At 40.2% G+C, this 21,443-nt stretch overlaps 1 protein-coding gene across 9 annotated transcripts in view; it reads left to right on the forward strand.

Moving 5' to 3' along the window:
- GRM1 (glutamate metabotropic receptor 1) overlaps positions 1 to 21,443 on the forward strand; it is a 191,399-nt gene that overhangs the window by 138,809 nt on the left and 31,147 nt on the right. For all 9 annotated transcript variants that reach the window (XR_010070324.1, XR_010070325.1, XR_010070326.1 and 6 more), the window contains exons 5-8: positions 5,837 to 6,083; positions 12,161 to 12,329; positions 14,185 to 14,311; positions 19,857 to 20,787. Coding sequence is in view for 6 of the 9 variants with exons in the window: in XM_063329251.1 (XP_063185321.1) it covers positions 5,837 to 6,083; positions 12,161 to 12,329; positions 14,185 to 14,311; positions 19,857 to 20,787 (1,474 nt within the window). In the remaining 3 variants the exon portion in view is untranslated. The remainder of the gene's footprint in view (positions 1 to 5,836; positions 6,084 to 12,160; positions 12,330 to 14,184; positions 14,312 to 19,856; positions 20,788 to 21,443) is intronic.

Consider the following 21,443-nt stretch of genomic DNA (forward strand, 5'->3'; position numbering starts at 1 on the left):
CATGTTGGCCTTCTGCCCTGCTCCTTGCAGGATCCTATGACACAAATTTGTTGCGGTCAAAGTTTGTCAGATCTTCTATAACATGAGACACTGCAAGATATGTGACTTCCATTGTTTTCCAAGGACATGCTATGTCACTAGCACATCTCTACACAAACTTGTACAGAGCCAGATGGGTACATTTGCTCAAAGTCGTTCTGTTTTGTTGTTTTATTCTTAATTCAGTTCAGTTGGAAGGGACCTACAATCTACTCCAACTGCCTGACCAAAAGTTAAAACATGTTATGAAGGTCATTGTCCAAGTGCCTCTTAAACACTGACAGGTTTAGGGCATGAACCATCCCCCCAAGGAAGCCTGTTCCTGTGTTTGACCACCCTGTGGTTAAGGCGATGTATGTTGGAACTGAAGGAGAGCATAAGAAATCTGCCTCCATGATTTCTCCAATGCATGTGGACATCTGCTGTGACCCTAGGTACTGCTCTGCTGGTTCATGGTGTAACCCTCTGCTCTGCCACCTGGCATTTTGTGGGGGAGCCCCCTTTACTCTTTAGCATGGCTTTGTGCCAAGTTGTTAAACAAGCAGTCCAGGTATGGGAGGTTTCTTTTATTTCATCTTCCCAGAGAAATTTAGCCCCAATTGTGCTGCCTGAATAACTTTTTTTCTTAAATAAGTGCTCATACTGAATGTAACCATCACCATTTTGCAACTTGCAACAAAGCTAAAATCTCATATGGCCTACCCATGAAGCATATCAATCCCGGGAAGGACTGCTACAAATAAAGAAGGCAGTATATGTAATCTCTAAGACCTTTAGACCTCTGTCAGAACCACCAGACAAGATGATGGCTCTCATAATAGTTGCTAACTGGACCAAGACAGTAAAATCACTTTTTATGTGACCTTGAATATTCAGCAGATGACAGTAACAAACCATAAAACTATCTGCTTATTCTAGATGAAACATTATAGTTTATAACAATTTTATTCAATAGATTTTGGCTTTTTATTCTAATCAAGAGTCATCTGTGAACAGACTGTGTTCTTTATCAAATGTATGTGTTTGTTCAAAATTTACCAACTGGCTAGGTATTGATCAGATTCCCCAACCAAAATGTTTTTACATTTCATTCCATCCCAAATTCCTTCCTGCCCTTGCCTTTCTGAGGACTGCAAATGACTGCTCCTTCATGCTTAGTTTCTTATTGAATATCATAGAATCATAGAATAGTTTGGGTTGGAAGGGACCTTTAATGGTCACCTAGTCCAACCCCCCTGCAATGAGCATGGAGGTCTTCAACTAGATCAGGTTGCTCAGGGCATGATCCAACCTGACCTTGAATGTTTCCAGGGATCTGGAAACATTCATCCTCTACCTCACCCTCATCCTCTACCTCACCCTGAATCTCAACATCTACAACCTCTCTGTTCCCAGTGTTTCACCCACCCTCATTGTAGAAAAGTTCTTCCTTATATCTAGTCTAAATCAGGGTCCTCTACTGTTTGCCTGACCCACATCCCTCAGGACTGTGAACTCCAACAGTGCATGATCACTGCAGCCCAGGCTGCCTCCAATCTTTACATCACCGATAAGCTAGCTTGTGTTGGTGACCAACAGGTTCAGTATCGCATCCCCTCTTGTAGGACTAGCTATTATCTGGCTTAAGAAGTTAACCTCAATGCATTCCAGGAGTCTCCTGGTTTGCCTACAGCTCACAGTGCTACTTTTCCAGCAGATGTTGGGGTGGTTGAAGTCCCCCAGCAGGACAAGAGCCTGTGAGCACAATGCCTCCTGTAGCTGGACTAAGAAGGCTTCATCAGTAGACTCCCCTTGATCAGGCGGCCTGTAGTAGACACCAACCACAAGGTTCTCTTTATTGCCTCATTCTCTAATTCTTACCCATAAACTGTCAACCTGCTCGTGGCTATTCTTCATAAATAGCTCTTCACACTCTATTTCTTGATGTAGAGAGCAACACCTCCACCATTGTTTCCTTGCCTGTCCATTCTGAATAGGATATTAACATAGACTTTTCCTATATTTAATTTATACATGAACGTTAACTTACTTCTAGCCATAATTCTGATAGTATAGTTTTTCTTAATTTCAGTTTGTCCAGTGGGATTTGCACATGTACCTGCTCTGCTCTTGAGAACAGTGTTAGCACCACACTGACTTCACAGCAAAGGCACTAGACAAAATTAATGGCTGCTTCACATTCAGGCTCTTCTAAGTACGTAGCTGAAGCTAATATTAGTTAGATTTGAGGCACATTGTTATGGTAAAAGGAAAGACTCACAGTGGGTTTCATGAAATTTTGGTCTGTCCTGTCTTCCTTCCCCCTTTGCTTAGGTATTACTTTTAGCAGTGCTAGGAGCATTTTTCAGTTGTGTGCAGCCGGACCGTGGTGTTTGGGGGGGTTTTTGGTTTTGTTTTTTTTTTGTTTTAGTAGTATATGTGTGTATATACCCTCCTCCTTTTTCAGCTTTAAGATTGACTGACAGAAACAAAGACTAAAACCAAAACTGTAAAGAGAAAAAAAATGAGTCAAACTATTGAGGAACTATTAAAATGAAATTATTAAAGGAAGGTTTGCATTGCATCCAATACAAATATAAGTAAGTATGAAATTTAGGACACCTGAATTCTTCAAGGTCATTCAGAAAAGTAATGGCCTAATTTGAGTGACTTCAATTAATCACATGGCTTACAATTTTTCTTTGCTTAATGAAAGCTAAGGTCCTTAAAATAAAAAAAAAAAATTAAAAAAAGAAAGCTAACAAAATACTTTTCTATTTTTAATCTTAATAAACTCTAGTGTTCAAATTAGTCTTTGTAGATCAATGGTATATTTCCAAAGGATGAGAGAGGAAGGAAAAATAAATATTTTGCAGTCCAGAGTTCTGCTTTGCCCTTTGTTACATTGCAAAGACCTACTGAGGAAAAACACAGCTTTACAGAGAAACCCATAATAAACATAATATAGTTCTTACATTTGTTGAAAAGCTGTCCTATGAAAATTTAATTGAACGTTGAATGCTTCTGTTTTGTCTCTGGCTGAACATAATTCCATTATTTCATTTGTTTTAAAAAACCCCACACATTTCTTACTGAGTGTCATAAGTGAATTTTCACAAGTTTAAATGCATAAGTATATCAATAACTTATAATGATGAAGTGAAATGAAATAAAATGGATTTCGACTGCAGGAAGTTAAGTTTAGGTACAGCTTGACTTCTCATGCTGGATTTACTGGAAAATATCTTATTTACACATAGGCATGTTTATATTACTGAACTGTAGAAAATTCATTACAATATGATTCTTCACATGTTGCCTTCCACTACAATATAATTATTTCTATGGGTAATGTTAAGGCAGTCATCTCTGCAGTGTGGGACTAGATGCTTGGAGCCTCTACATAAGCTAGGTGTTAGCTCCTAATTAGTCAAAAGCAAATCCTCCCACCATCAAATATTTATTCTCTTTGGAGGTATGCATGTTATATTGAAATATTAGAAACTAAACACATGCTTTGCTTTGCTGAGTTAATACATACTTGAGGGAAATGGCCTCTTTTAAAAACATTGGCAAGTTCTGTTACATTTAGTTTCCTACCTCCGGCAGCCACATGAATGCTTGCCTCAGGAAACACATATGGATGCTATCAGTAGCTCCTGCAAGTGTCACTGATGTTTACGTTCTTTTTTTTTTTTTTTTAACTAACTGAGAAATTAAGGAGGTATCTGAGATAGACTCTCAGGCAGAAAATAGTTGATTGTGCTGTGCACTGTCAGTCATTTTGTGATGTCTTCCACGACTTGCTGCCTAGAAGCTTCACAAGCAAGAGGGCTGCCCTGCCAAGATCAGGGGCTTTCCACCTCTCTTTCACGTAGGGATGGAGAACACATTCATTTTCTATCTACAAGAAAGCAGAATCAGTGATAAATTCACAGTGTGTTAATCCTAAGGGACTAATCAGCAGATAAAACACACCCAGAGATGCCATATACGGACTGCACACTAACGTAGTCAGGCAACAGATGTCTAGACCATGCTGTACGTACTATATGCAGTACATAGGAGAGGGTACATGTAGTGCCATACTCTTTGCTTCTGTCAGCTTACATATAAGATTTCTATTCTTTCTATGTTTCTGAACAAGGATTGGAATGACATTTGTTTCCTGCGATTTGAATGGGAGCTATGAACCTTCTCCAGCAAAGAAAGTGGCAGATATGTTGCCTCTGGGAAATACTTCTCCAGCTGCTCCTTGCTCAGTGGTGTTGGCAGTGAGAGGAGCACATGAACTCATTCAGTCAGATTATGCTATTTTCACAAGTCTTTTTTAATTCACCACCACCACAACTGTTTGCTATCTTCAGCTTATCTGAAAAACAGTTACTGAAGCAATACTTTGTTGCCCAGTTGCAAAGACCCAGAGAAAGCAAGCTAGAAATACCTGCCTTTGGCATTTCTGCTATCCTAATGACTCCCCATTTGACATTTCTGAGTTGCAGGGCAAACGAGCTGAGACGACCTACCAAATCAGAGCCTTTTCCAAGGATAAATACAAGCATGGTTTTCATTATTTGATTTGAAAGCCATATCGTACCTACATTAGGGGAAGGAACTGTTTCTATTTTTTAACTTGAAAGTTGCAGTGAACTTGTAGATTTTCCTGTTTTCTTCATACTGAAATGACAACTATCTTCTCCAACCTGGACTTGAGAAGTGTCAGTTAACACCTAGTCTCTCACACATCCTACTTCCCTGGTGTAGACAAGGTGTTACTTAGACAAAGTAGCAGAGACTGGATTACAAATGCCTGTTAAACACCGAGTAATGTGGGAGGTTTACAGATAAAAGCATCTTGAGTTTGGAGCATGCTGTGATAAAATGACTCAGGGGGAAGGAAACAAAACAGGGAGGTTTCTTAATTCCAGCTCCTTCAGGACTCCTGCAGCACAGGTCGGTCTTGCCTCGGGGTTGGCGCTGACAGCCTGCAGCAGCTCGTGACAGGAAGCCAGGGAATGGCCCAGGACCCAGAGGGGTCTGATGTGAAATGCAACCACAAATGGTACCCTCTGGCAGCGCCTGCACATCAGCAGGTCAGAATTAAAATCTACGTGTGGGGAAAACCTTCAGCGCCGCATTGTTTCTGCTCAATGGACAGAGACTTCCATGTCTGCTCATACAGGGTCGTCTAAGCTGCAGTTACATAAAAATTCCTTTAGTGTTATGAAGTTCATTTGACTTTCTGTAGCAATCCCAAATTGGCATACCTACTACTACTTTTAGCTAAAATGATTAGTTCTGATAACTCGAGAAGTGGTGCTGGTTTGCTTATTAACACTGAAAGGGACCTTGCTATCTTGGCCCTCAAAAACTTGAGATTTCAAACAAAAAATATCTTCAAGTGTGACAAAAAGTCAAATTTACAAGCAAATTGCTTTAAAAAATTGTTCTAGATGAAATTCATTGTTCTCATGCTGGGCTGTTTAACCCTTCTTGGCATAAACAACATTAGGGAATGACAAGCAGAAATTCCAAAAAGAACAAATTAAAGCTGACAATTTGATTAAACTGGTGCTTTCTCATGAGGCATTTCACTTTCAATGAATTAAAGATTTCTGAAAAAAAAAGAAGTGTTGGGTTTGGGGTTTTTTTTATTTTTTTGTTATTATTTAATTAAAATCCCTGGCTGGCACCTGATTTATGCTTCTAAAGCTTTATAACAGAAATAAGAAACCTCCTTTTTACCTTTCACTGCGTTTTTGTACGTTCATGTTATTTCATCTTTGTTTATAACAACACTTTTTTCTTACTATTTTAGGCAATGAAAGCCTAGAAGAAAACTATGTGCAAGACAGTAAAATGGGATTTGTCATCAATGCTATATATGCTATGGCTCATGGGCTCCAAAATATGCATCATTCCCTTTGCCCTGGACATGTTGGGCTGTGTGATGCTATGAAGCCAATTGATGGCAGCAAGCTCTTGGAGTTCCTCCTCAAATCCTCATTCATCGGTGTTTCTGGAGAAGAAGTTTGGTTTGATGAAAAAGGAGATGCACCTGGAAGGTAAAGAGATGTTTCATCTCAGCTAATTAAACCAGATGCTGGGAAGGGGGAATGTTGCTGGGTTTGGTGATGGAGATTTCTTTGGCTGTTTTGCTGAAGCATACAGCATATGCATACCCTGAGATGTAAATGGAGTTATCTGGATTAGTCTTACCAATATCCAGAAATAACACTGGTAACACATGCTATATTGATAGCTACAGTTCAAATTGAGGCAGGAACTACAGTACAGCCTGTAACATTTCTAGTATTTCGGGAGAGGACAAACCTTGTACCTCACAGTCTTTTGGTGTCTGAGCTACTACTGGGGCTCAGCACCAGGGTTTTAATAGGTATAAAGCCTAATACAAGTGCTTGGAAATTAATGAAGCATTTGCCTACTAAGGTTTTGAAGGCAGAGCTGTAGAGCACATCCTTTTGCAGCTGGATCTCTGCTGCTCCAAGTGCCCCCGGGATGTAGCACTGTATCCTCGCCAGACACTATTTAGTTCTGCTTGGTGAACTCCTGTGTGCTCTCCTTAATTTGGTTCACTCCAAGTAAGCTCGGCTGTCCCAGAGTTTAAAGACAGGTCCAAGGAAAGCAGGACAAATAGGGGTTTTTGCCAGAAGGTACTGTGTTTCAGTCATTTGGGGTCTGGTAAATTCCAGCTGTGGTAGCTGCTACTGTCTACCCCTCCCTAGCAGACACAGTATGTACCTGAGCAATGGGTGAGACAGCAACTTTGTGGACTCAGATGTCACCTTTTTTTCTCTTATGGGGGCCAGCTGACAGAAATCTTTTCCTGTTCATTTAGTTCTGTGGGCTCTGTCCAACTATTTTAAGTGAGACACCTCCCAGATGGGTTTATCTTTGAGGTTTTTTTGTTTGTTTGTTTTTTTACAAAGAAGTTTAATTCAGCTGCTGAAGTACACAATCCATTATTAACTGAAACTTACTCAGGGATTACTTCATTGAAGATAGTTTTCCTACTGAGTTATTAAAGTGTTATAAAAGACTCTCTCACTCCATCTTTGGGCTCATTGCATAAATGCATCTGAGTGCCAACACTGCACAAAGAGAGTGCTCTGGAATAAACAAGAGTTTGCAGTCTGGAATATGCTTTCAGAGAGTATTTGTAAGACACGGTGGCCTTAAAGAAACTCTTATTTCTATTACTAGATTTTATTAGCAAAAATGACCAATTTTTTTAACATTTGCTATTTGCATTGCTTGTTATATTTGAAGAGTATATACATTTAAACAGCTCGTTACATTTAAATAGTAAGAAAAAGCTGGTCAGCTTGGTCTTCCCATTAAGCTCTGTATACTTTTTTTTTAGTCAAAGACATAGACAAGCTGCGTCAGACTTTGAAAGTAGAGACAAGCAATTCCCTTACAGTCAAACACATACTTATTGACACAAATGCATAAATCAAATCTTAAGTACATATCATTTAGATAATACAGAGAAATTACTGCTTAGTACAGCTTTAATTTTATCACACACTATTTATCTCCATAAAAGCATTACTCCGGCTTTGTGGATGCTACATTGGCTGGCTGTCAGTTATTTGGTTTGATGTTTAGGTGTGATTTTCCAATTTTAGCCCAAATTTTATTTATTGTCTTGTCACCTAAGAGTATTTCCGCAGCTCTCATCAGTATCAAGCATAGAATTGGAATGAACAGTTCCTGAATTCAAAAGATAGGAGGGTTTATATCAGGATATTTCTCTGAGTAGGTCAGAATGATAGAATTTATTCCATCCATCACTTTAGTCTTTAGCAGGGTTCATTTCTCTTGATTCCCTGGCCTATTTACAATTTTCAGTTATTTTAGGTAGGATTTTTTTTTTTTAGTTGCTCCTCATTTATATTTTCACATCTAAAGTTAGCAAGTTTGGGCAAGAAAGTTCAATTAACCCTTTTGTTATTCATGCTATAATCCTTGTATCGATCTATGGCACTGATGACATGGGCAATATCATATCAGGGCATGGTGATGTGTATATGAAATGTGATCTACACAGTCTGCCAGATCTTTATATGCCAGCAGTAGTTTACGCCCATGGAGAATTGGATTTAGCTCCAGATTAGCCCTAGTGTTTCCACAGCTCCACATGGAAAAGCTCTCTGTGGATGAATGAATGTACCCTACCACTGTATCAATACCCAAAGAGCTTTTGTACCTCAGCGAAATGAAAAGATAAACACCGCATACAAGACCTAAATACAGCAAAGAAAGCCAGATCTGAAATTTCCTAGTTTTTTAGCTTTTCTATGCCAGTGCAAGAAAGTTACACAAATATGTAAAAAGTTTTTTGATATTATGTTACCATATCATGTGAACAAACCAACTTCACAAGATGGAATAAATCAATATTCCTTGTTAGAAGGCACCAAGCTTCCTCATACTTTATTTTCAAAATCTGTGAGGTTCTTTGAGCAATTGACTCTCACAAGCTCCTACTTACAATCGTCATGGGTAGAGCAGATAGAGATGCCTGTAGTTATGTTTGCCTGACACTCACAGAATTTCCTATTTTGAACCCCTTGCAGCTTCACCAAACCTTAACCATTTATTTAGATGTAACCCTTTTTCTATCTAAGGCTCAATTAATGGTTTCAAGATTTTATCAAAATGAGATTAGAAAATGAAGCACTTTTTCAAAGGTTTATTTCTCCTGTGCAGAATCTTTTCTTTGAAGAGCTTTTATGCAGAAATGTGAAGCAGAGCTCTACCAGAAGGGCACAAATGCAGTCACTTAACTGACTGCACTGCCTCCGGGAAAAATGACGTGGATGTAGCTCTGGAAAATCAACAGCTTTATGTGCTCGCTATACTGTCATTAAGAACATGCTGGTAAAATTGCTGAACTTTTTACTTTCATTGAGTACTTCCCATTTCCTTTCTCAATAGTAATCATATCACTCAAATTCCCAGAAATGGCTGGACAAGTTGTGAGGGATGCAGTAGTCAATACCACATCCTTCTCTGGGCCTATGCAAGGGGCAGGGGATAGATCCATTTTGAGCTCTTGTCTGTTCCAGGGTCACTGCCTACTTTTGGCTTATTGCAGGTATGAAAAAAATTACCTCTCTCAGACGAACAATTTGCATAGGCCTCTGACCATAAAACACTATGTGACAACTGTCAGGAGAACTTTCAGCCCCTACACTGGACCTCTGATGTGTGGAGAAATGCTGAGGTTCACAAGCTAAGAGAAACATTGTTGTTCGTTTTACCCTAACTAGACTCAGATGTAGACCCGTATAGCTCTATTTAATTCAAAATTTCCAGTAGCTATTCTGGCTTCAGATATGGCAACTCTATCAACTCCAATGCTTTAAGTAAATTATCAAATGCACAGTGCAAATACTTCAAATTTATATAGGATAGAAAGGCATGTACCTCAAAACATACGTGGTTGTTTTGGAGTTCGGCTCCGTGGGTGGTTGTTTTGGCCAGTTACATCCCAACGTTGTTCACCATTGCGGTTTTCATTCTGCCTTCCAGGATAGCAAACCTTACTGCCAGTCTGGTCATATGGAGAAAGGTAACTTCAGCCATCTCAGACTAACCAGAGTAAGAGTGTGCCTGTGACCAGCTGGCTCGTGGTCTGGCTCACCTCACAAGTAAATTATCTTATTTGGTCACATCATTTCCCAATATTAAAGAGCTTGCCACTTATATTAAAAGAAAGATTCACTTTCTTATGTGCAGAATGTTTTCATGGCTTCTGTAAATGCTGCCATATGTGTCTGAAATCCAGCTGCGTCCATGGCCCTCACTCTCTTAGAGCTTCACAACTCTTGTCTTTTGGAATAATAATTTTTTAGCTTTGACACAGCCCAAAACTGTTAAAGCTTTACATGTGTGAGTGAGGGGATAGGGGACGGTGTTCCAGCATTGAATTCGTCCCTACTCAAAGCAGAAATTTTTCATTAAGGAGAAGACAAAAAGGATAAAGAACTTCTGCATGTCTCCATATACCAAGTATGTTTGTTAGACCACATTTCTCCACTTAAAATTCAAGCTGCATATCAAAGCTGCAAACATTGTACTACAACTTGTCATATGCAAGACTGCGTAAGAGCTTTTAGTCTGCATACTTTAGTCTTTGACAGATAACTGATAGAAAAGGGAACAGTATTATAAGAAAACATAATGGCTTTCAACCTAAAATCTTATCCCTGAAATTGCCAACTCTTGATTGATATTGCATTAATGCCACTCTGTGCCTTGTAATATATTTTTGCAAGAATGAAAACAATCTGTGCAGGTTCAAAAATTCCATTAAGGGAATGTGAGTTTTTAGTAATCTTTTATTCCCCTTCCTGAATTAATTTTCCAGCCCAGAGTAACTGATTTTGTATCAGTCTAATACAAGGTCACACTAAAATCCAAGTAGGTTCTTCTTGCTAGGAAGAGACATTTACATTCCTGCTCAATTTTACTCCTGTCAAGTCTACATTATAAAGTGCCCGGCTCTTACTGGTTCTTGCTACCCTGATTCTTCTCAATCCTGAAAACAGTGTTTCTTTTTTTTAACGTTCTTCCTTTGCAAGAACCGGGATATGAGAAGGAATTGTTTCCTGGTGAATTTGAAATTCACCCCTTTTCTAAGCAACTCCTCAATTAGTAGCTGATTGCCAACCAGTGGAGCTGCCTCCTGCTTGGAGCTCCATTGAACTCCGTGGCAAGAGTCCCTTTTCCAATGTAATTCAGTGGAGCTCTGCAGTGGCATTGACATTATCTGAGCATGCATATATGCAAGATGCAGGTCTAAATACGGCTGTAAATATGCACTTCTTTAAATCATCTTTAACTAGAGAGATCCCAAAGTCTCAATTAAGAAAAAAAGACATCTAGAGAGTAATTCTAGCACCTCTTTCCTCTGTGAAGTGCAGAGAGCACTGAAATTTTGCATGTTTGAACCTCAGAAGGGAAAACAAAGAAATGGATATGTCTCTCTCTCTGCCCACAGCCAAGCATCCCAGTTTTACTTACGGCTCATACTTTGCTTACCTTTCATTCCTAAAGCACATACAGATTAGCAACACTCATTATAAACAAATTTTTTTCCCGGAGACTGAGACATTCCAGTAGAGAAAAACAAAGCAGTAAGCCCCAAGCTTGGAAAAGAGAAAATGCTCTGTGATTTTCTCCTCTAGTGCTGATTTCTAGTTCTCAGCCCTCTTTCTCTTGTCCTTTTTTAAACAAAGCCCTCCCCCTTCTCATCTTAAGAGGCCAGGCTGTAGGTCCAGCCTCTGTTGTGTTTGCTCCTCTCTGTGCACTCTCCAGTATTCATTGTCCTGTTTTTGCTTATTTCCTATTAAAAAATCACCACAGTTAATCCCTGCTTTGCACAAGCCACATTCAGTTGGTTAAAGAAGGAATGGAATAATTAGCAGTAAGAGATGTGCACACATCAGGTCCAGCACATGGAAGGCAACGATGGAGGTAGGGAAGCTGAATGTTTATCGTAGCAGTGTTTTATGCTTCCTTTACATTAGCCTTGGGAAGTTCTTTCCTACTTGCCTAGGGTGAGTTAGTAAATTTTGTGCCTGAGCTGCCAACTTTTCCTGACAGTCTCACTGGGCTGGGTAATATAAATAGTTGAACTAGTGCTTACAGTTAACTTATAGCATACGAATTCAGTTAGTTTGAGCCTTTCTACTGATTACTTCCGAGCTCCCAGCAGGGGCTATACTGCAACCAACTTGTATGTAGGCACCAAGTGAATGTTAAAGACATCTCAAAAAATAGCTGAAAAACACACCATCTAGATAGTGCCTACACGTGCATCTTTAGCAGAGCTTGGTGTCTTTGATGTGCAGTTCTTCCTGTACAGGCAACTCTTTACCCACAGTTTTATGTAAGCAGGGCAGGCAGTCGGTAATTGTGTGGCAATCAGAGCCGTTATTTCCCATGATTTGGCTGCAAATGCTACAGTATTTGGTGTTCCCATGAAACTCTAGTCCCTGGTATTAAGGGATGACATGCATATTTACGGAGGCAGAAGGAGAAGGGCAAGGTAAATTTTTATCCTTCGTGTTGCAGGACAGTGACTCGCTTTCTCTTCTTGCCCTTGCAGGTATGACATCATGAACCTGCAGTACATAGAGCCCAACCGCTATGACTACGTCCTCATTGGGACCTGGCATGAGGGTGTGCTCAACATTGACGACTACAGGATTCAGATGAATAAGAGTGGAATGGTCCGGTCGGTGTGCAGCGAGCCTTGCTTGAAGGGCCAGATTAAGGTGTGCCTCAAACACTTACTTTCTCCTATAGAAATGTGAATAACCAGACAGTGTTTTTTCCCTAAACACAAGCAAGCTTCTTGCAAGCCAAGGGATAGGATTTCCTTTTCTTCAGGAAAGCCAAAACTATAGGAAGACTCCTAAATTAATATCTTACTCTTACAATTCCATATACAGGCCCATGTTTTCTAAAATTGCCCGTTGTAGTGATGCCGAATCTTCTAGTGTGACGGGATTTGAATTTCACCTTATGCAAGTAAGAAAAAGATTTTCACTTAAAAATGCCTACAACATTCAGTGGCTGTGATTCACCTGGGGGCTGATCCTGAAAGTAACGTGACCCATGGGAATCCAGTATTTTGTTCCCGCAATAACACCTGCAAAAAAAAAAGAAAAAAAAAGAAAAACAAAAGCCTATTTGTATCTCATGTTCACAACAGGAGGTATGGAAACACAAATGAAATCACTCTGTGTTTACCAAACAGTAGCACTTGTATCAAACTACAAATAAGTTGCCACCTGCCACGTCTGGATGACATAAAGACACGTTCCTCACTATCAAAATGGTATGGATGCAGTAAGTTTAAAACAGCAAGAAGCCCATTCAGGAAAATCACCTTAGAGCAGACCTTCCTTTCTAATTTCATTTAATAAGCACATTTGCAGCTTTTTAATTCTATACTGCTACTCTAAGCAATAAGTGATTGATGATTTGGCAAAGGCGTAGTGACATACTCAAACAATCTTGGAGGGGAAACATTACTGGTATTTACTACGCTCCAAAACATCTTTTCCCTGTTTTTGAGATTGTGCAGTTTGTGTATGTGTGTATATGTAAACACCATGCATACAAAATGCCAGCTTCGGCTCCCATTGAAGTCTATTGGACTCTCTCCACAGACTGCAGGAGGAAATGTTAACAAAAAAAGCCCACAAAGCCAGCATTCAGTAAAACAAACATTTTGTATTTCACTACTGCACTTAGCTCTGCATATAGATGGATAGGAAGCTCCTGGAGAGAAGACTGGATTCCAGATTCTGGCACAGAGCCAGAGTCTTTGTTGGAGCCCCATGAGCTGGAGATATCCTTAATCTTCCTTTCAGACTCAGTGTAATGAAACGAGAAGTCAAGATGTGGAAACCATCTTTTCAATATTAGATCATTACACTTACCAGCATTCACAGCAGAGAAAGATATAACTTTCAGGGACATTTGTCTCCAAAAGAGCTGTTACAAAGTACGCTCTTGGTCACTGCATATTGGTTTTATTTTCTACTAGGACCCATTACATCCTTTTAGCAGTATATTTTTTAATTTGCTTTTATGTGTATTTCTATTTACACTAGTGTTACAAGACCCAAAGAGACTTCCATGTAAATTGGAATTTAGGTGTGTGTGCATGTGCTTCTGTATATATATATATATATATGCATATGCATGATCACTCTTTGTTCTAACCCTTGACTTTGTTTACTGCTTTTTACTATGCAATAGATATTAAGCGCGGGCTGAGATACTAGTCCTGACCTGAACCCTCTCTCAGATTGAGCCTCTTCTCAAGTTTGATTCAAAATATAACACTCACCATGCCTCTGTACCGAAGGGAAAATGGTTTTGTACTTTTAACTCAGAACTGCTCCCTCCAAAACAAAATAGAATTGTCCCCAGAGGTTATCCTTGAACTCCGAAGCACAAATTTTAATATGCAGAATCAGGATTCATGTTTTCTAGTTGTTTGAAATGTGCCCTACACAGGAATCCTGTCATATTTTAAACGTGCAGGTGGTCTCTGCTGGGGGGGCTTCTGTGTTTTCTTATAGAGGAAAATAGCTGAGGATGTATTTTGCATTACAGGTGATCAGGAAAGGAGAAGTGAGCTGCTGCTGGATTTGCACTGCTTGCAAGGAGAATGAATTTGTTCAGGATGAATTCACATGTAAAGCCTGTGAGCTTGGCTGGTGGCCGAATGCTGACCTGACAGGTAGGGTCACGTCCCTCCAAACGCATTCCTATTTTACAGGGCACAAGAAGGACCGTGTGTGGTGGAGAGTAAGGTGACAGCACGCAGAAATATTAAAGGTATATACTTAAACACACATCCCAATACAGTTTAGGGTTAGTGAAAAGTGCTCTATCTTTTGGCTCAGTTCAACAGCAGTGATGAAGAAGACAAATTTCTACCAAGAAGAAATGACATAGTCTGTCTGTTCCTCCCCTTCAGCTAGCATAAGCATTGATAAAGCTGTTAAGACTACTAATGAATTTAGCAACGTTTCCTGCAATTTTAGCAGCGATTATCACAAGAGCTCAGTGCATCCTTGTCGGATTGACTTGATGCTCTTCCTGATTGTTCTACCATGCAATTAGTTATACTTTATCTGGGATTTCAGGCCATTTCAGACCTTCGTTTGGTATAAAGATCATTCTCACTGCACCTGCCAACAAGACGAATGTCAACAAAATCCTATGAAATGCAGGCAGAAGAAAGGGAAACAACTAGAATTGGTCTCCCCTGTGTATATGCTTTGGATGAGTTGTATGCTAGGGCAGCTTTCTGCTATTTTGTACCTATCAAGGTCAACGTCCACACCTGCTCTGGGCTTTGCGCTAGCCATTACCCCAAGAAAATAGATTTAATGCACTGAGAAGTGCCACCTTGACCTTGGGGTTTGCTTTGTATCATTGTAAAAGACCACTGTCACCTCTGCCCCTTGCTGCATCTGCAAATCTTGGCTGCCAGTATTCAGCAGGGCATCAGAGGACTACCTAGCTGAAGATCAGATTTGAAACTTGTCACATCTTTGTCTTTTAATATGACTGGCTGGCAACTAGGTGTTGCTGTAGTGTTTAACACATAGACAAAGTACTTAAACCTTGATTAAATAGTTCCAAGAGATACTGTTAAGCTAGTTCACTGAAGCCAAGTGAGCTTTCAGAGGATGTATTTTGAGAAGAAAAGCTGGCCACTTCTCCAGCTAAAAATATATTATTAATCACAGTAAACTGGGAAACTTGACCCATTGTCTATCTTGGTTTTCTATGGAAAATAAGCTATGGTTGTGTCCCAGATGTGTGTGTATCTGTCTATATGTGTGTGTATCTGTCTATATCCTGTACCTCTTACACCCCCTCCCCACTTCCCTGGTGTGCAACTGAACCTACTTCAAACAGATTTGTCAGGATACAATATCTCAGTGATCATTCAGTTCCTTCAGGTTTCATGTAAGTGGGTTATAGGAAGAGGAGTTCTTGAAAAATAGCTGGGCTATTAGCTGGGCCCCAATTGTGGAAAAATGCCTTGTACTAGAAGACACTAGAAAATCCACAACACGCTTCATAAATGTCCTGACCATTGGAAAAGCTCATATTCAACTCCTATCTCCTAGGACATCAGTGTCTGCTAATTTTAAAGCAGACAACCAGGTTCTGTTAGTCTTGGAGGTTCACAGAATTGTTTGTATCTACTATTCACAGAAGAAAAGTGGGACTTCTTTTTTAATCAATAAGGCAGAACAAGAACATAGTGAGAGATCAATCTGCACTAGGGCGAATGTGGTTCAGTGCTACCAGCTGCCCAAAATAGCTCAAAAAGGGGCATGTCAAAATGACAGGCACTGCTGAAAGGAGTTGAGGAAAGCATCAGTGCTGGAAAAAATCTCAGGGGCATGTTGCAATCTATTAACTTTTAATGAAATCAGTACATGACCTGCTGATTTGTGTTTCTTCTCAGCAAGGAGACTGGACTACTGCTGTTCTAAAATCACAGTAGCATCAGTCAAATGACAGCATAGCCATCAACTGATTTCCTAGAGAACATCAAAATGGCAGTCTGCTCCTGCACAGTTTCTTCATTCTGTCTTACTGAGGAAAAAACTTTTTTTAACCCCTAAGTACAAAGTTGTGAAGAAAAGCTGATGCCATCCTAACCTTTAGAAAAGGGAGACTGAGCTAGATAAACTCCGGCTCTTGAACTTTGTGGGAGTTGCCACTGGTACCATTTAATTTGTAATTCTCTTTTCTTGCCAGGATTTCTCCCATCAAATGTGTTTTTATAGCTTGCTTTTATGTGTTGTATTCATACTCTACCAGTCACCATAGCATCTAGACACAGACGTTAACATCTCACATTTCAGATTGTTTTTCCCTTTGCCTTAAATCTTAAATGCTAAACATGTATGCAGTTTTAGTCACATTTTTCATCACAGATGGAGGCTCTGAAACCCTTAGTCCCTTTAAGAAATGTGAAGCACATACTAACCCATTTCCTAAGGCGTGCTTTTCAAGATGCTCATTCTCTCCGTTTGAAATCAGTCCCTGTTGCTCAACAATCCTTTCCTGACATTTTAATTTTATTTTTAAATGTAATTTTTTTTTTAGATTGCTTCCCTAAATATGTGTTCAGTGAAGTGGAGTCAGGAGGCACAAAGGATTTCTCACCACAGATGATAAAAACCTGACCTGACAAATTGTCACTAAACCCAGTATTTCAAGGCCTTGTGCCAAGAAGAAGAGATATCTTTTATAGTATCAGAATCTATAAGAAGAATGAATGTCAAGCTAGTAAACCCAAATTACATAAATCATCTTAAATAAGCAATAAACCAAGAAAGGACAGGAAGTTTTAAAGAGTTATTATGAAATGAATCACAAAGGTTTGGGGCTATCAGTTACCTGGGATGTGTTAATGACCTCAGAAAACATCCTGGATTGTCTTATTGGCCTTGAAGCATGAATATAATTTAAAAAAATAAATTAAAAAATCAATTAGGCCTCTGCTCTAGGAAAAGATTCATAGTTAAAGTGCAGGGAAAATAGTAGACGAAAGCTACCAAACAGCTTTATACTAGAAACTTTCAGCTGTGAAGCTTTTTTGTTCTCTGATTTTTTGAGGTTTGGGTTAGTTGTGGGGTTTTGGGGGGATTTTTTGTGTTTTTGTTTGTTTGTTTGTTTTTAAACCTGTAAGTACACCGTTTCTTGGGTGTCCTCCCCCAGTCTCAACACGCTTTCCTAGCCCACTTTCCCACTTCTCTAGCTGGGAAACAACCCACCTTCCCAGGTGCTGAAAACCAACAACTGTTTGCCGATATAAGCAGCGCAAGCAGCTTTTTGCAATGTTTGTAGCATATGTGGCTCTTGGGGCTTGCTGGTGCATCGGAATTACACTGATTTAACGAAACAGATTTCTAAGACCTTACACAGGATAAGCTTGAAGCAATCGATATGCTTAACTACCATGCTGAATCAGGGCTGAGGCTCTGAAAATATCATTTAAGATGGAGTAATATGAGTATGGCTTGACGTTGCTAAGCTTAAAGCCTACATTGAAACTTAACCCTTCCAGCAATGACAGACTGGCTTCTTGTTTAAGAAGCGCTTTGCATGTGTTAATCAACGAGCAAGAGCTCTGATTCTTAGTCTTTTATTAAATCAAAGAAGGAGCCAACTTCCACTCAGGGCTGCTGCCGCCAATGGCCAGAGGTTCCCACTTCTAATAAAAAGCTTTTCCTTCGTATTTCACCATAAAGACACTCGTTGGAAGAACATGTTTCCTCACCTATCTGAGTCTTGAACTCTGAACTATATGAGTTAGAACACTTTGAGGAAAACAGAATTCCTTTTCTTTATAAAATAAGACCTCCAGTTGCACATACTATCGTTTCTATTGTTTTTGATGTTACAGATACCTGTAACATAATTACCTGTAGTTAAGTAGACAGCATTACCTGTAGTTAAGTCAGCCTGGTACACTTAGAGACAAAGAGTATGGAATTATAAGACATTCTTTCAGTTCATATGACATTGGCAGACATTAAAAGTTCGAGCAGAAATTTTCCATGTCAGGACTTTGCCTCAGGCTGATTTTTTTTTTTTAATTTCAACAAAAAACATTTTTTCTTCTTCTATTTCTCAAAATGAGGTTATAGTAAAACTGTTCAACCCTGATCCATACCTCTGCTTACTTCTCATATATTTGGAAGGAAGAACGTTCTGTTTTGGTAGAGGTATCAGTTGATAATTTTGTGTCACCCCGTGGAAGATGTATATAAATTGAGCAAAACTGCAGGCCTCAGAAGCTTTTAGTTCATAGAGTTTGGTTTCTGCAGATATACTGCATACTGAGGAGGAAGGGGTTGAGAGTGACTTTTGCTCATCACAATATCAGGGCCCTTGCTAAGATTTAGTGGCAAAACTGAGAGGAAAAAGACTCCTCTCTTTACAAGCTCGCTAACAGCACCACCTTTTCCCTGCTCTTCCCAGCCATGTCCAGCAACCCAGACAGGCAGAGGTGAGGAGCAGCCAGTCCAGGATGCGAAAAGCTGGACCAGCCGTGTTTATAAGGGAGACATCTGCGTGGAGAGGTGGCTGGCTAGGAAAAAAACTGAACTGGAAGGGGAACTGAGGTGGAGACAGTGAGGGACTGGGCGGAAAGATGCTTGAGAGGTGGGGGAGAGGCACAAAAGGTGAGCTGGGCCCAAGGGAAACTGGGGGAGGACAGACACAAGAAGTAGAAGGGGCCATGGACACTTACCTTGTAACACAGGAATATGTTAAAAGCATTTTGGCACTATTAAGTCAAGAACAGAAATCAGGAAATTCCAGAATGAAGGGTTTCAGTAACTCAGCTTCACAACCACAACATCCTATTAACACAGAGGATTTCATTTTCTCTGTAATGTTATTATACCTTCAGCACAGTGAGGAAGGCAGCCAGAGACTCCTTTAACTTGGGTGTGGGACAGAGCAGTTAAATACCATCTTACTATGTTTACACATCTGTACCAGTCACAAAGGAGAGCCTTTACGGTTATTTTTTGAAGAAATGCATATTTTGTGGGTTTGACTTTTCCATAAGAATTAAATTACATTATTTAGTGGAAAAACAATGCTCAGAGGGTTTGACAAAATGAGAATAAGGCAATGTTAAGAGAAAAAAAGCAGAAATATACTAAGAAGGTACAGTACCTATAGTGTAGTTCTGTTACAACTTTGGATTTATTACTGTTTTTCTGTCTGTAGATCTCTAATTAATTTCTATTATTTATAAAATCACCCTCATAAAAATGTATTGGGTCAAGTTATAGTGATTTCGATAAAGATTAAAATAAGTTACTGTGGGGAGGTCAAAAAGCTACTCATTCTGATATTCTGATTTGTAACAATCCCTTCCCTGCTGAAGTGAAGGGATGGTGCTGAGTTTGTCTGGGTTCTGTTCCCAGCTCTGCCTTTGATATGCTGAGCTTTTCAGCAGATATCTCAAGAAAAATTACAAAAAAATTTCCAAATCTCATTTCCCTTTGTAGTGTCACGAGCAAATCTTTGGGACACTCAAAATTGATGGCTGATTTTTGAACATATTTAATTCAAATTTTTCCATGTTGCAGTTCACTCCTTTGTAAAATGGTTTTAATAATCCCCTGCTCATAGGCATAAGCTAATGCTTGGATTATATTGGGAGCCAGAAAAAGGAAGTTCTTTCTTCAAGCAGCTACCTTTCTAACACTCTGTTTCTTTTCTGTACACTGCAGGCTGTGAACCCATCCCTGTAAAGTACCTCCAGTGGAGCAATATAGAGTCTATTGTGGCTGTGGTCTTTTCCTGCCTGGGGATCCTGGTCACCATGTTTGTCACCCTTATCTTTGTGCTCTACAGGGACACCCCTGTTGTCAAATCCTCCAGCCGGGAGCTCTGCTACATTATCCTTGCTGGCATCTTTCTGGGTTACGTCTGCCCTTTCACCCTTATAGCTAAACCCACCACGACATCCTGCTACCTCCAGCGCCTTCTGGTGGGTCTCTCCTCTGCCATGTGCTATTCTGCCCTTGTGACCAAAACCAACCGCATTGCACGCATCCTGGCAGGCAGCAAAAAGAAGATCTGTACCCGCAAGCCACGTTTCATGAGCGCATGGGCCCAAGTAGTCATTGCCTCCATTTTGATCAGTGTGCAGCTGACACTGGTGATCACGCTGATTATCCTGGAGCCCCCGATGCCCATCCTCTCCTACCCCAGCATTAAGGAAGTTTACCTTATCTGCAACACCAGCAACCTAGGCGTTGTGGCTCCCGTGGGCTACAATGGACTCCTCATCATGAGCTGCACGTACTATGCCTTCAAGACTCGCAATGTGCCTGCCAATTTCAATGAGGCCAAGTACATTGCATTCACCATGTACACCACTTGTATCATCTGGCTGGCTTTTGTGCCTATCTATTTTGGGAGCAACTACAAGATCATCACCACCTGTTTTGCAGTGAGTCTGAGCGTGACAGTGGCGCTGGGGTGCATGTTCACTCCTAAGATGTACATCATCATAGCCAAGCCTGAGAGGAACGTCCGCAGTGCCTTCACCACCTCAGATGTGGTGCGTATGCATGTCGGGGATGGCAAGGCACCTTGCAAGTCCAACACTTTCCTCAACATATTCCGGAGAAAGAAGCCAGGGGCCGGAAATCCAAAGTAAGTGATTGCCTGCAGGTACACATCTATCTGTATATGTCCCTCTCTTTGCCATCCTCTCTTGGTTGACCGTAGTCTGCTGAATAGTAAGGTATGTAACAGGTTTTCATCTCACATGTAGCAGAAAAGGTGGAAATGATCCTCTAGATCTAAGCCTCAGAAGGAAGCTTACATATGTTGCTGCTTCTCTCTTGCCCTAAAGGCAGCTCTGTACCCAGCACCCTCTGCCTCTGGGGTAGGTCAGGCAGTGGCAGAGTAACCAAACTCCATTTGTAGCTTTTCCCGTCTCTCCATGCATGTGATGGGGATGTCACGTCCCTACGTGCGTAATTGCTCTGAATTATGTTCAAACTCAGGTGCTGTTGTAGCCTTTTGGGAAAGGGAACGAGAAATCTACGTCTGAGTGGTTGTAAATCGCATGTACTTGTCTAAGGCCACCGGGATATGTGTGTAAAAGCTGGGGATTGAACATTAGTTTTTAAGGTAGTGTTTTGTGTCAGTCCTCATGATTGTGATCCAAAAGCACCATTCATACTATCTCTATGATCTATTTAGTATTCAGAATTGTGAGCAATACTCTTAATCATCATTAGTGTAAACTTGTCCGTGTTCTCAAACCCAGTGTTGGTGTGAAAGTTGCAGAAGTCAACTGATGG

The sequence above is a fragment of the Chroicocephalus ridibundus genome, chromosome 3 (assembly GCF_963924245.1).
Source record: "Chroicocephalus ridibundus chromosome 3, bChrRid1.1, whole genome shotgun sequence".
Classification (NCBI taxonomy): Eukaryota; Metazoa; Chordata; class Aves; order Charadriiformes; family Laridae; genus Chroicocephalus; species Chroicocephalus ridibundus.